This window comes from Xiphophorus hellerii, chromosome 3 (assembly GCF_003331165.1).
Source record: "Xiphophorus hellerii strain 12219 chromosome 3, Xiphophorus_hellerii-4.1, whole genome shotgun sequence".
Lineage (NCBI taxonomy): Eukaryota > Metazoa > Chordata > Actinopteri > Cyprinodontiformes > Poeciliidae > Xiphophorus > Xiphophorus hellerii.
In genome coordinates, this window is record NC_045674.1 from 2,875,011 (window position 1) to 2,888,413 (window position 13,403).

The 13,403-nt window shown below is 36.4% G+C and overlaps 1 protein-coding gene across 9 annotated transcripts in view; it reads right to left on the minus strand.

Annotated features, from left to right (window-relative positions):
- syngap1b (synaptic Ras GTPase activating protein 1b) overlaps nucleotides 1–13,403 on the minus strand; it is a 182,404-nt gene that overhangs the window by 100,146 nt on the left and 68,855 nt on the right. For all 9 annotated transcript variants that reach the window (XR_004338777.1, XR_004338778.1, XM_032559177.1 and 6 more), the window contains exon 3: nucleotides 9,361–9,466. Coding sequence is in view for 7 of the 9 variants with exons in the window: in XM_032559177.1 (XP_032415068.1) it covers nucleotides 9,361–9,466 (106 nt within the window). In the remaining 2 variants the exon portion in view is untranslated. The remainder of the gene's footprint in view (nucleotides 1–9,360; nucleotides 9,467–13,403) is intronic.

Here is a 13,403-nt window from a genome sequence, read left to right on the forward strand (position 1 = left end):
TGAAGACGTCTGTGTGTGCAGAGCTGCTGGCTGTCACATAAATCGAGACAGGACTTGTTTGATTTATCTGCTGTTTGTCCATCTGTGCATGTTGATAAGGCAGGATGATATACTGTAGCTGACCGCTACATCACACCAACCCACGGGGCGTAGCGCTCAGAAAGACATTTCAAGTTATGCAATAAACTCATTTACATATCACTTTGCATAAAAATTGAAATAAATGATGTTGGTATCACTGGACTGTGATATAACCCAGAAATGCCAGCTGCAAGCTAACGCATTTAGGTAGGAAGAGACAGATAACCGCTCCTCAAGCAGGTGGTGGGAAGAAACTGAAATATAATTTATCTAAAAAAATGACTGAAGGTAACAATGAAACTGTGAAACCAGGTATTCACTAAAGTTTCACAGAGTTCGGTACATTGACAAGTTATAGCTTCCATTTGGGAAGAAATTATATAAAAACCCTCAATTATCTAGATTACAAGCATGTCTAAGAGAAGAAAATATGGATGATTTTCAATTGCATGCTCTTAATTTCAAGACAGGAAAGAAGTTGTTATTTTGATCCAGAGCCTCTAGAATATAAACTGTTCAGTGAATTGCTAAGGTTTGCTTTAGGCTGATATCCAGTAACATTATAAAGAACCTTGGTGCCATCTGTGATCAGAATATCCTTTAGCTCTAAACAGGTGTCTAGGACAGTCTTGTCTCACCTGTGCAACATTCCTAAAATATCAGCCAAAAAAATAAATAAATAATCTAACCCATGCATTTGTTATTTCAAGACAGGAATATTATATTTGTTCAGTTTCAGACAGTCTAATAAATTCAGCTAATCGCTGAATCCAGAGTTTTGGATCATATTGCTCCAATTTCAGCTTTCCTTCAGGCATTTATTAGACTCCTCTCATGTGTAATCAGCCACTCGAACCTGGTTTACTATCTAATAATAATAAAAAAGAATTAACACAAAATGTTCATGAATCTTATCGACTGACCTGGGTTATCCCAAGTTATCCCAAGCTATTTCTTTAAGTTTTGCAGCCAAATACCTTGGCCGGTTTATAACATACTGACCATTATTCCCTACTCCACTGTGCTTACTCTCTTTACCTCCATGCATGACTGTTGCTACCAGTTTTCTTTTAGTTTTTCTTGTCATTTAAAGTATGTTTGGGCAGAAGATTCCTGGTCAGGTTTCTTCTTGTATAAATGTTTGCTCAGAATGAGGTCTTGATAAGAGGCCGTGATTTAAAGCAACCTGTTGGATTCCATTAACAAAAAAAATAAATAATGAGCAAAGAAAATGGAATTGAAATTAGTCCACACAGATAATCTGGTTTGCATAATGTATTAATTAATTCAGGACTCAATCAAAAACCTCCAGTAGTTTAATATTTGATTCTTAGAGATGAACACAATTGGAAAGTTGAATCTAGCAGAAATTGCAATTCCAGACATAAAACATCTGGTAGGAAATTTATTGAAATGTTCCTACATGGAAAGAATTTATGATAACCAGGAATATGCAGGTTTTTATACAGTTTATTTAGACTATTTATATAATGTGTAAGTAAGGGACCTGAAGAAAACAAAAAAGAAAAAAAAGAACGAATGAAGAATTTCTTCATTCCTAAATTTTACATCCACATTGCAAATATTTGAGGTGGCAATGCCCCAGTTTTTATTATTATTTTTATAACCACCTTTTAGGAGTGACTTTGCAACCACTGCTTCAATAAACTACAAAATAATTCATGAGCAAAATATTTCCGAAAGAAACAGTTTACCAAAGCGCAGAATTACTCATACAGTGTACTGACACAGCCCAGTGGACATGCAGCCTTCAGACAAGCACAGCACTCATTTGCAGCTCTCCTCCAGGAAACCTCCATGTCCATGTCCATCAAACACAGAGCAGAACGGCGGAGGAGAACATTTGTATTCATTCCCCGCTGCAAAGTAAAGACAGCTCGACGATTCAGCAAATCTCCCTGAACACAAACCCCCCCGAGCTTCTTGGGGGAAAAACTTCACTTTCCCTGCAGCTGGAGCACAAGGTTAATAAACTATCAACCTGCACAGCAGAGTGCTCACAGTGACACACTCTGCTGCTCCTGTGGCTGCACTCTAACTATGCAACTTTTCTTCTCCCATTCTAATTAAAAAAATATATATTAAAACATGGAGTGATAATTCATTTTACTTCTAGTTATTAAAGGTTTTTTACAGGAATTTTCTTAGGAAAGGACTGTGGCTGACTTCTTGAAAGGCTGAAAATTCTGATGAAGGAGACTTATTTCATGGTGGCAGGTATTTAAAAGGTTGACTGAAAAAGACAGTAAGCATATAGGTCGCTCTCTGGTGTAATTTAAATTCACATTAAACGTAGATGTAAAGGTCAACTGTAGCAAACTGTCACAAATCAAGAATCAGAAATAAAGCTCAGTCAGGGATGCAGAGATGAATGTAAATTTGCAGCATAAGATTAGCCGCCTTGTGTTAGATGTACCGTCAGCGGAGACGGAGGATCAGTGGCATTTTAATTTCATGCCTTCTTTCATATTTTGCTGGTTTCATTTTAGGTAGCAAGGCTGTCATCTTGATTTAATGGGCCAAAGCGCCACTTCATAGAAAAGCACAATAATTGAAGGCGAGGGACATCATTTCAAGTATTGATCCGTCACACAATGCAAGACTTGATTGTGGATTGGAAATATTGCAACTAAGCAAGTTAAAGAGTAAGAAAACATTCTTATATAGCTGCTGCCTGTAAAGGAAGTGTGCAAGTTATGAATGTTAAGAATGTTTACCTCAAACAGTTTTTTAACTTTCAATGATAAAGTCTTTAATTGTAGGCCCTCTACACACGATTAAAGTCGTACTAAAATATAACTAAACAGCCAGTATGTGGATGGTCTTTGCAGGCTCTTGTAGAAGTCCTCTGGACCACGTGATGCACGCAAACAACTTCCATTGGGTGGCCATGCTGTCTTGTTTTGGTGGCAGAATATCAGGATCCTTAATGAAGAATTTGGGGAGAGAGGAGATGGTCTATCTGTTCTACTGACCACATTCCTCTCATACTAAGGTTACAACCTCATCACACTCAGAACACTGTCAGTGAGCCAAATACAGGCATTTATGATAACGATCTTGGCATTGTGGCTTGAATGTGCATTACTTATAGCCTCTGATCTATCTTCGGTCAGGAGAAGCTCACCAAGCTGCAGCAACAACAGAATCTACTCTCAATGTTCTGTCCTCACTAGATACAACAGCACTGTCCAGCTAGACAAACAGATAACAGAAGAGTTGTTTGGATTTGTTTGATTTATTTGTCATTCATTATTTCTCTTTTTAGTCTATGGAGCTGTGAGCACAGAAAATACATCATAACACAAAACAGAACGTACATAGGAGTTCCTGTCTAAATTAACAATTTTCCCTGACTGACCACACATAAAAGGTGCAAGGGTAAATGTAGGTTATACATTCAAGCTTTAATAAACGACATAGCCGAATATGTGTCAAAAAGGCCTTAGTGATCTTGGAGTTCTGATTCAGAAAGCTGCTGCTGGTGTTCTCACTAAAACTGGGAAGATAGAGCACATCACCCCAGTTCTAAAGTCCGTACACTGGCTCCCGATAGCTCAGAGAGCAGACTTTAAAAATACTTGGAAGTTTATAAATCACTGAATGGCTTAGCACCGCAATACATTAGAGATCAGCTGTTGTTGCCTCAACCTTCCATATCAAAATGTTATTTGTTTAAGAAAGCAAGCAAACCAAAAACATATTTATGGATCATATCAATGATATTCTATATAACAAGTCAATTTCTTTTGTGTGTAATGAAAACTAAGAGAGCTCCACAAGGACAAAAGGAAAAGATTTCCTGAGCGCTTAAAGTACTTTTGTTGAAAATTGTTCAGCCAAAGACCATTCAGCTTTATTGTGCTGTTTTTTCCTCCCTGCAGCTGATTCAATCACATATTAAGGGTTTTTCTGGAAAACACAACAAGCTGAAGTAAAGTCGATTTACAATTTAAACACGAAACACTGAGAACCGCATTTTTTTAGTGGGGTCTCACACCATTGTGGAGAGGTTAATGAACAAGACTGGAGGAAAAAAGTAACCACTGTCTTTCAGATTCACCAAAATCCTGCAGCCTGACATTGATTACTGGTAACTATTCAAACAACATGAGGGAATTAGCTTTATCTGACTTAATCTTTTCAGGGAATGTTGGAATATTACCTTATATATTTTTGGGACTCCAAGACAAATGCTCTTATTTGCTACAAAAACAATATATTCGCAGGGATCTGTCTGCTTAAAAAATGTAAATGCAAAATACTAGAGACACTATTTTATGTCAGTAGGTACATAAAAAGGAGGAATATTTTGTTAAAACAAGAATCCTTTTTCCTTTAAAAGTCATAAGCTATTAAACTAATTTCTTACTTTTGCGATTATTCAGGGAAAATGTGCCTGCGACCTTAAAAAAGCTATCACAACTGAATAAAAAGGAAAAACAAAACAATGTGTTCAGACAGACAGAACTAGAACAATCTGTCTGTAATATATCACACGTTTTCAGGTCTCAGTTTATCAGTATCCTTAGAAAAGTGCCGGTTTTGATGGAAGCCGAGTTCTCTGTCTTTCCACAAACGGTTGACAAGCTGCAACAACTCAAATCTCCAGCAGGTTTTCTGAATGGCTGTTTCTGATCTACTGATTAGGGCGATATCATGTCCTTCAACTGCGGGAAATACTTAAGCTGCCCATCCTTTCAGAGGACATGATTGATCTTAGCCTTTCAGAAATATAGAAAAACAAGTAGAAATACAGCGAGGATAGAACCATTAAGCACTACCACCCCTGAATTTGACTACGTGTACTTTGAATCTTATATAGAAATGAAAATTATTTGCTGTGTTCAACCTCATTTTTATGCTTCTTATCTATGGAGAAACCTTAACTATATCTCCAGCGTTCACTGTGAGAGGCAGGGTGCACCCCTGCCTGGGCGCCTGTCCAGGTGACACCTAAGATGAAATCTGGAAAGAGCACAGCTGTTTTGAAAGCTTTTACACGATGCCTCAGCCTCTGACATTTTGGTAACCTGGGAACCAGACAAACCAAGCAGCTAATCATAGGTTTATTTGCTGTCAATGAATGAGTCTGCACAGATCTTCAGAAAAAACAATAAATTTCCACCCGGACATGCCCATCCTAATCCAGTCGCAGTAGTTTTTCTTATAATCAGTTTGAGAAGAGTAAGAAAAAGCCATAAATGCTTCCTTAGACAAATGAAAATAAAAAGGAAAATTTGCTCTGTGCCACATTATGATGACAATCTGTGGAATCAAAAAGGACTTCCCAGGCAGACTAGTTTTTGTAGGTAAAATATCAATCTGATCTCCTTTAACTTTTATCCATTTACCTCGAGTTATCGCTGAGATGAGGTGAGCAAAGCTTCAGAAAACCCCCAAAAGCTTTATTTTTAGATTATAGATTATATTCATTTTAAATGAGTACTAAATCACAATATACTCACAAAAATGCACTGGATTCAAATAGAAAGAGAGATAATGATCAGAAAATACTTTTTACTGCCATCTGTTTTCTTTCTTCCAATATTTTGGAATATTACTAGATGAATCAAAATAAATGAGAACTTATTGTGTTGACAACAGACCACCGGAAACAAACCCAGTTTAAAAGTGACAGTAGTTTATCCCTTTAGAATCAGTTATGCCTTAATGATTCACAGGTCAGAATAAAGTGTCTTAAAAACCAGTTATGTTCTAGATTAAAAAAAGAAGTTAAAATTAAAGAGAAATTTTTAAAGACTTTTAAAAAGTTTTTAGATCTAAGATCACAAGAATGTGTTCCCTTGTCTTCTTACAGGGAAATTTAGACCAAAATTGAAGGAGAAAGGACTAAATGCGGACAAGGCAAGTTTATTTTTATACTAAATATATACAGTATGTAGTTTTAAAGCTTTCACCTGAGACAAAGAAATAAAGCTAGATCAAAATTTAATGCAAGAAGTTTCCAGTTCTATAAAAATCAATTTCATATTCTTGCCATTCTTACCCTTTTGAACAATAATATTACATTATTACAATGAATATACTCATATAACAGAAACGCCTTCCTTTTCTTGCAATTTATGCTAATATTGTACAATATTTGCATTGCTCTGTGCTTCTGCATGAAGATATTTGCACAAGTTTAAAAATACCTTGAAACAAAATTTCATTTCTCTCATCCAGATGTGCTGTTGGGAAGTTAACTGCTTTATTGCCACAATGTTTGTTTTCTCCCTCTGACTTTTCATAGTTGCTTTTAACTTTCAGTTGGTAATAGCAAAATGCCAAGTAAAATTATGACTAAAACAACACAGCTTCAGTATTATATATGCATTAATACACACAGTGGAAATCATTTTTGCACTACGACAGGAGCTAACATCTGTACAGCCAATCAGCACTAACGGAAATGAATTGATTCAATTTTAATTCAATGGTTTTATTTTATAGAGATAAACACAAAAACAATTGGACGTTAATAAGTCGACTTTACTTTAGAAAGACTCAAATATTTAATGGGGTGTCCTAATTTTCCTACAACTGTATGTGACTGTTTTCATAGCAGCTGTGCATGTGGGTAATCTGAACTGGCATTGCTGTGTCAGCGTGTGTCACAGTGCAGAGGGACCGTGTCAACAAATGTGTCAGTGTGTGGCTGCTCTGTGGCCAGACAGCCAATCATACAACAACTAAGGGAAATATTTATCCTGTTGAATCAGCACTCCTGGGCCGCAAAGAGGCGGCAGTGCTGGCGGAGCCACAGAAAGAGGACGTCACAGGGGAGAGACACAAAATATCTGAGAGACACAAAGAGGTGCCGGGTGAAAGAAGTGGGAGGACCCGAGAAAGACATCTGTGGACGGCGGAGACAGGAACAACAAATACAGGAAGGGCTGATGAAGAAGAGTCCGTTTCAAAAGGCTTCAATAGGTGAAAAACCACAGAGAGAATGATAAAACCTGACCTAAAGGAACTCACATTCACTAACAACAGACGCAAGAAGAGAACCAGCTATAACACGGTTTGATAACCAGAGACAGAAAAGAAAAAGCTCACCAAAATTTGCACAATAAAAAAGTGAGAATCTAAAGAAAAGCAGCGCTTTGAGATGCAAGCTGAAACTAGCTTTTATCTTTGGTCAGGTTTGGAGTGCTGCCGTGAGTGCTGCTAAATACAGAAAGAGAAAAGGCTCAAAAGATACAAAAAGCCCCATTTTGTTGCTATGCAACTAACCTATTATAAGCAGCCAAACCTAATAGAATAGAAGCAATAGTGGTTTAAAAAATAAAATTAGCCAAATGACCATCCAAAATATTCCATCAAAACAAGGAGAAAATTATATTTTAAAAAAAGCCATGTTTTCTGACCCATATTCTTATTGATCCATCAGTACTTCCAGCTCTGTGAACAGAATATGTGAGTTGTGCTGTGTTCCTACCCCGTAGTCATGAGTTGTTCTTTCCAATAAAGAAAAGTTTTGTAGCTACACAATTTGTTTCAGAGTCTTGTGGCAAAAAGCTCTGCATTTGTGTTTTTGGTGAATAAAGATCAATGTCCCCCCTTCGCTTTTTTACTTTTATTGATATCTCCAACTTTTCTTCCGAAGCAGGATCTTTGGAGAAAGCAAGACGTCCATTCAATGTTTTGCTGCCAGTATGTTTTTTGTAGCTAAAAAAAAATCCAGTTTATGTTTACAACAATAAGCAATTGCACTCTTTGAAATGACATTAAAGTATCATTTAAATGCTAATTGTCAATTGTTTGCATTAAAACTCTCAAGAATTGTTGGTTTGTGAAATATTCGCTCTCATGAGCCTCTGAAAAGGATTCCTGAGGTAGGAGTAAGTTTTTGTAAGTATATTGTACAAGGTCTAAAAGGATGGTTCAGCTTAAATCAAACACCAAAGGGAGTTTTATTTCTCAAACAGAAGGATGCTGAGTAACCTCAAGAACCTCATGCATACTTGAGTGTTTTAATCTTTCTTTAAACATTTCCATGAAGCACCTCTGCGTAATGTTTACCCTCTAGTTAGTGTTGCAGCCAACAACGAAAGCAAAATGGTTGCTTTGGATCACATCATTCTGAATTAATCAAATAATAATCTGTATATGAACAAACTATTCAAAAGAGTCAGAATTAGGCATTACAAGCAGAAGAAAACGATCTAATATGACCCAGTAAGGCTGGTGACTGCTGCGTGATGTGTTTGTGTCAGAAACATCAACTTTGTGGAGAAGTGTAGCATGGACATGGTAAGACTTCATGTACAATCCAAAACACTTGTTTCCTTGCGCATTGTCTGAGGAGATTTTATCGGAAGCAATGGGATAGAAAAACCCACAGTCCCACTCCCATGAAAAAAATGCCATGTGCATTCTGAGAAAGTCAACAAAAATGGATACGATGTTAAGTAACTGTGTGTTCCTTCTGTCTGCTGCATCTACAACGCCATACTAGGCGCAATCACTCTTTTTTTCTGTCTGACAAACAGAAAAAAAGAGGACTAAATTTTCGTGAATTTTTTTTAGATTATTCTATGAAATTTTCTAGAAAACAAAGGACATTTCTGAGTTTGAAAAGTCTAAAATTTGATAGAAAATACTCAGAAATTCTGAGATTAATCTCCAAACTTTTCAAAAAAAATTTTTTTTTAATTTCTGGGTTTCAAACATTGAAACATTCTGACTTTTTCAAACTCACAAATTTCCATGATTTTTTTCTAGAAAATTTCTGACAATCTCAAAATTTCTGAGTTTTTTTAATTTATTTTTTTATTAATATGTAAAGGTTTTATTGGCCCTAGTGGACTTTATTGGAGAGCGGTCAGGCAGGAAGGTGGGTAATGAGAGGGGGGGAGGACACAGGGCAAAGGTCATTAGGTTGGGAGTCAAACCTGTGACATTGAGGAAGAAGGTCTACATAGATGGGTTGTGCTTTACCCCTGTGCCATCCACAATTTCTGAGCTATTTCTAACAAATCTTTGACTTTTCAAACTAAGTAATTTTCTTATTTTGGGGGGAAATTTCTGATAATTTTTGTCAAAAATGTGCTGTTTTTTTCTATGAATAATGGACCTAATATATTGTTGTCACTTTCCCTCAAACACAGAAGAACAGGAAATGTTTTAAAGACCTCAACATTTACTTCAAATTGCTAAAACTTCTCACCCTGAATATGATTTGTTGCTGTATTTCAAAAAATAATGCTGTTTTGTCAGGCTGGAGCATTACTGGAGGAAAACATTACTTACCCATCTCGGGGTGATGCCTTCCCTCAACAGGAACGCTGACTGTCCGACGCAGTAGCTTGGTCCTGTGGGACTCTGAGCGCCTCTCGCGCATCAGCAAAGGGTGTACCTGCAGGCCCAAAACACAAAGTCAATATAAAAAAGTTCTATAAATGCTGCGTCCTTATTTCTGAGCACACTAATGAAGCACAGCTACAAAAGCTTTCCCCTTTCTGCTTTGGAAAACTGCTGCGCTCGCTCTGTCCTTAATTGACTGACATTACGCATTCACGTCAATATTATGATATACTAATGAATGATCGATGCAAACTAAGTGCCTTTGAGGTTGGGAAGACCATAAATGAGACGTTCGACACTGGAGAGTTACAGCAGCATCATTAAATTCGCAGAAAGCAAAGAAAATAAAAATAGATCAAATAAATCACAGAGGCTGCCACATTTGGCCCCACAGTCCCCGAATTCATAAAAGTGAGACTTGTGGGAAAACAAATGGAAGAATGTGAAGGTCTAATCAGAAACACTGGAACCTTATGAAACTTCTGAGTTACATCCAGAAAATATGGCATGTTCTGCAAAATAAAGATCTATAAATCTTCAGTGAGCACCAGCACTATCAAGTCTTTCACTATCTAATGACTTTTTTTATCTAGCACTTTCCATCAGATATCCTATTGGTATTTCTAATGGGATATTAATAATTTCACACATAACTAGCAAACATCTTTATTTTCTCTATTATCAAATATAGTTTTTCTGATCTGATTTAATAATCATCTTATTTCTGACATGAACATTGAGTATATTTTTGTAATTAACTGCAGTATGATAAAAATATGTTTACATATTTTCCTGAAAACAATTGAATAAACTCTCAGTAGTCTCCATAAATAACAACTTATGATGATCAAACTAGGACTTCTCATTGTAAATATGACAAAACTCTAGCTGAAGAAGAAATGGCTCACACAAAAGCAAGGATTTTCAAAAACAAGAATTGCAAAAGTTTGAATTTATTGTGGAGTTTCTCTTCATTGTGTGGATCAACAAAAATTCAAATGTGGAACTTTTTCCCAGTCAACATCTGAAAATACCAACAGTTTCAAGGCTGCGTTAACTTAGCTTTATTCTTATTTTATGTTTGAGGTAAACAAGAATAATCTAAGCACAGGCTTTGTCCTTTCTTATTCCATTACAATACACATGTACCACTGGCAGCAAGAGTCCCACAGCATGATGTGACCACCATGACGCAAATAGCATAAATGCTATATATGCTGTCACATTGCAAAAAAATCTAAATAAACCGATTTTCTGTGAACTGAGGGAGAAATTTTAGATCTGATAGTTTTAAGAAATATCCTGCTGACTTTAGGAGTCCAACATTAAGCTCCTGAAATATCAATGCAAAAATGCCAAATCTCTCCTATTGATGTCTGCAGCTGCAAAACAAAGCCGGTTTAAGTAATGCTCCAAATTCTGACAACACGATCGACTAAATCCGCACAGATTTCTACATTTTAAAAGTTTTTTTGTTTTTTTTTTACACAAATCATCATCTTTTACGTTGCCTTGAAAACACAAGAACAGTCGTGAGGCTTATTTTCTGTATGTTCAACAAATGACTCAATTTTCTGATTTATGTTGATCTAATATGGCTTCTTTGGCATCTGAGCCACCACAGATTTTTCAAATCTGATTCTTTAAAGCATAATTTGTGAACCTTCATATATTTGCAGTTCTTTTTTTTTTTTTTTTTTAAGAAAATAGCTGTTTCAGAGCTTTGCTTTGCATCTGCACCACCTTTGATGATGATCTGTTTAACCCCAGGCCCATTTTAAAACCCTGAATAATAAATTAAAAGCAAATTCTCCTTTCCCAGATATTTCAAGACCCAGATATTGTAAGATCCCTGTTCATAGATAGCTGAAACTTCATGCATAATTTTGAATAAATTCAAGTTTAAGAGTTCGGTTTTTGCTTTAAAAAACATTGAACACCTATGCTGTGCAATTACTCCACCATAAAACAGAATAGCCAGAATTAAAGTAGTATTTTTGATGAAACCTCCTGACTACAAATAGGAAATACAGCCAGAGTCCTTATGAATAAAAACCATGTTCAGTCTTCAATTTTTCAAAGTGCAGCCACTGTCCTCTACTTAGTGGCATAAAATCAATTGAGGAAACAGCAGCAGCCTTGTTTGTGTTCTCCTGCGGTGTGTGTATGTAACATGAAAGCATTGGTGTCAGAGGGCGGTGCTGGCTGCAGAGTGCAGTGCGGGGGAGTGCAGCTTGGGGGTCTTTGGTGCGAGTCCAGCAGCAGTGAAGGACGCTGGCAGGTCACGCTGAGCCATTTGTCCCTCAAGACAGAAGAAGGCCATTTATTTTCAAAGCAGTTCTGTTAAGATAAAAGGAAAACAACCCCTGTGTATGTGTGTTCATCCTTCAAAACATATGAATTTCATGCAGACAGGCCTGAATTGACCTTACAACCGCAGACAGGGAAGAGCAGACAGTCTGTACTGTGGCACCAGAGTTAAAGCAGCTTTACAGGAGATGCTTCTCATAACTGCATGAGCGTTTTGTGACTCTTTTGGTTCAGCTAAATCTGGTACAAGGACCATAAATCAACAGCTTGTGCAAATACATGCATGCATTGTTGAAAATAACATTACGCATGTTATGATGGTATTACAGAACAACATCCTTGATAAAAAATATATGAAGATGCATCCATTGTTTATGAGCCCAGATACACAGAGCTTGAACAGATTTGTGTTGGAGCTTTTTGCACAATAAGAAGGTTTGTCAAAGTTTTGGTATTGAGAGTTAGTTTGATGTTTATTTCCTCGTTATGAGGCCGTGTAGCGAACGATATTTCAGTAAATGATGACAGTAGCATTATGATAGCATGATGACAGTAGCATCCTAATTTTTATGATTTCATTTTTAATAAATTTTAACATGACCAATCACTTTTCACATTTGCCCTCTGAAACTGCAGCTCAGTGATTCATCCATTTTAGAATGCTTGCAGTGTTAAATCTCCTTGCCCTATGCCTCCAGCAGCTGCTAAGCATTCTGGTAATGTGCAAAAGTTTATTTTCATCTTCAAGCAAACCTTAAAGAAAATATTTAGCAAAGAGAAAATTCAATCAAAACTGTACCAAACGGGTCTTTTCAATCTGCAAAAATCCATCAACTTTTTGCACTTCTGATAATCTAACCCAGCTTTTGTACACACCACAGGAACAATGTTTGTTCACAGTTCTTGCAATTGCTTACTAGCAGTGGACCCCACCTCAATGCCCTGCATGTTGCAGATTTTTCTCTGCTTTAGCTGAGCTGCATTTCCATTAGACATATAAAAGGTTTTGGGGCTAAGATGAGAAACAGTTTTTCTTAAATTGGTTTATTTTGCAAAACTGCGATGAAAACACTTTTTCTGCATCACGAGTCACATGATCAACAACCTGGTATTGCCACTGATGTAAATATAACTGAAATACTTGACTTATATCTCAGAATATTAGGGATGTAAATATATGTGTCACTCAAGATTTTGGAAAAATAAGTTCTTGAATGAAATGTTGAGCTAAAAAAACTTTTGTATTGTGAGAATTTGCTACTGCAATAAAAATACAAATGGATTTTTCTTTTAGGGCTTTTTAAACATCTTTCAAGCATGTGCAAAAAATTGTGAACCGTACCATAAATTACTCGGTTTAATCACCATCCAACCCCTGCAGCCTCCAAAACTGGACTTTATTCTGCTAAATCTGTAAGTGACGTTCAGAAAAAACATCTGACGAGAAATAAGTCGAGATTAAAAAGATTTTGTGTTTAATAAATTAGAACAAATCAACCAATAATTAAGTTTTGTGTATGTGTATTTCTGAATAATTTCCTTTAATTTTCTATCCATCCCCCATACTGTCAGTCAGTCAACCTTTTTCAAATTTGAAATGTTACATACTTTTATAGAGCTTAAAATGTCAGAAAACATTTCCGTTTAGGTCTGAATTAATCAGATTAGTTTGCTTCACT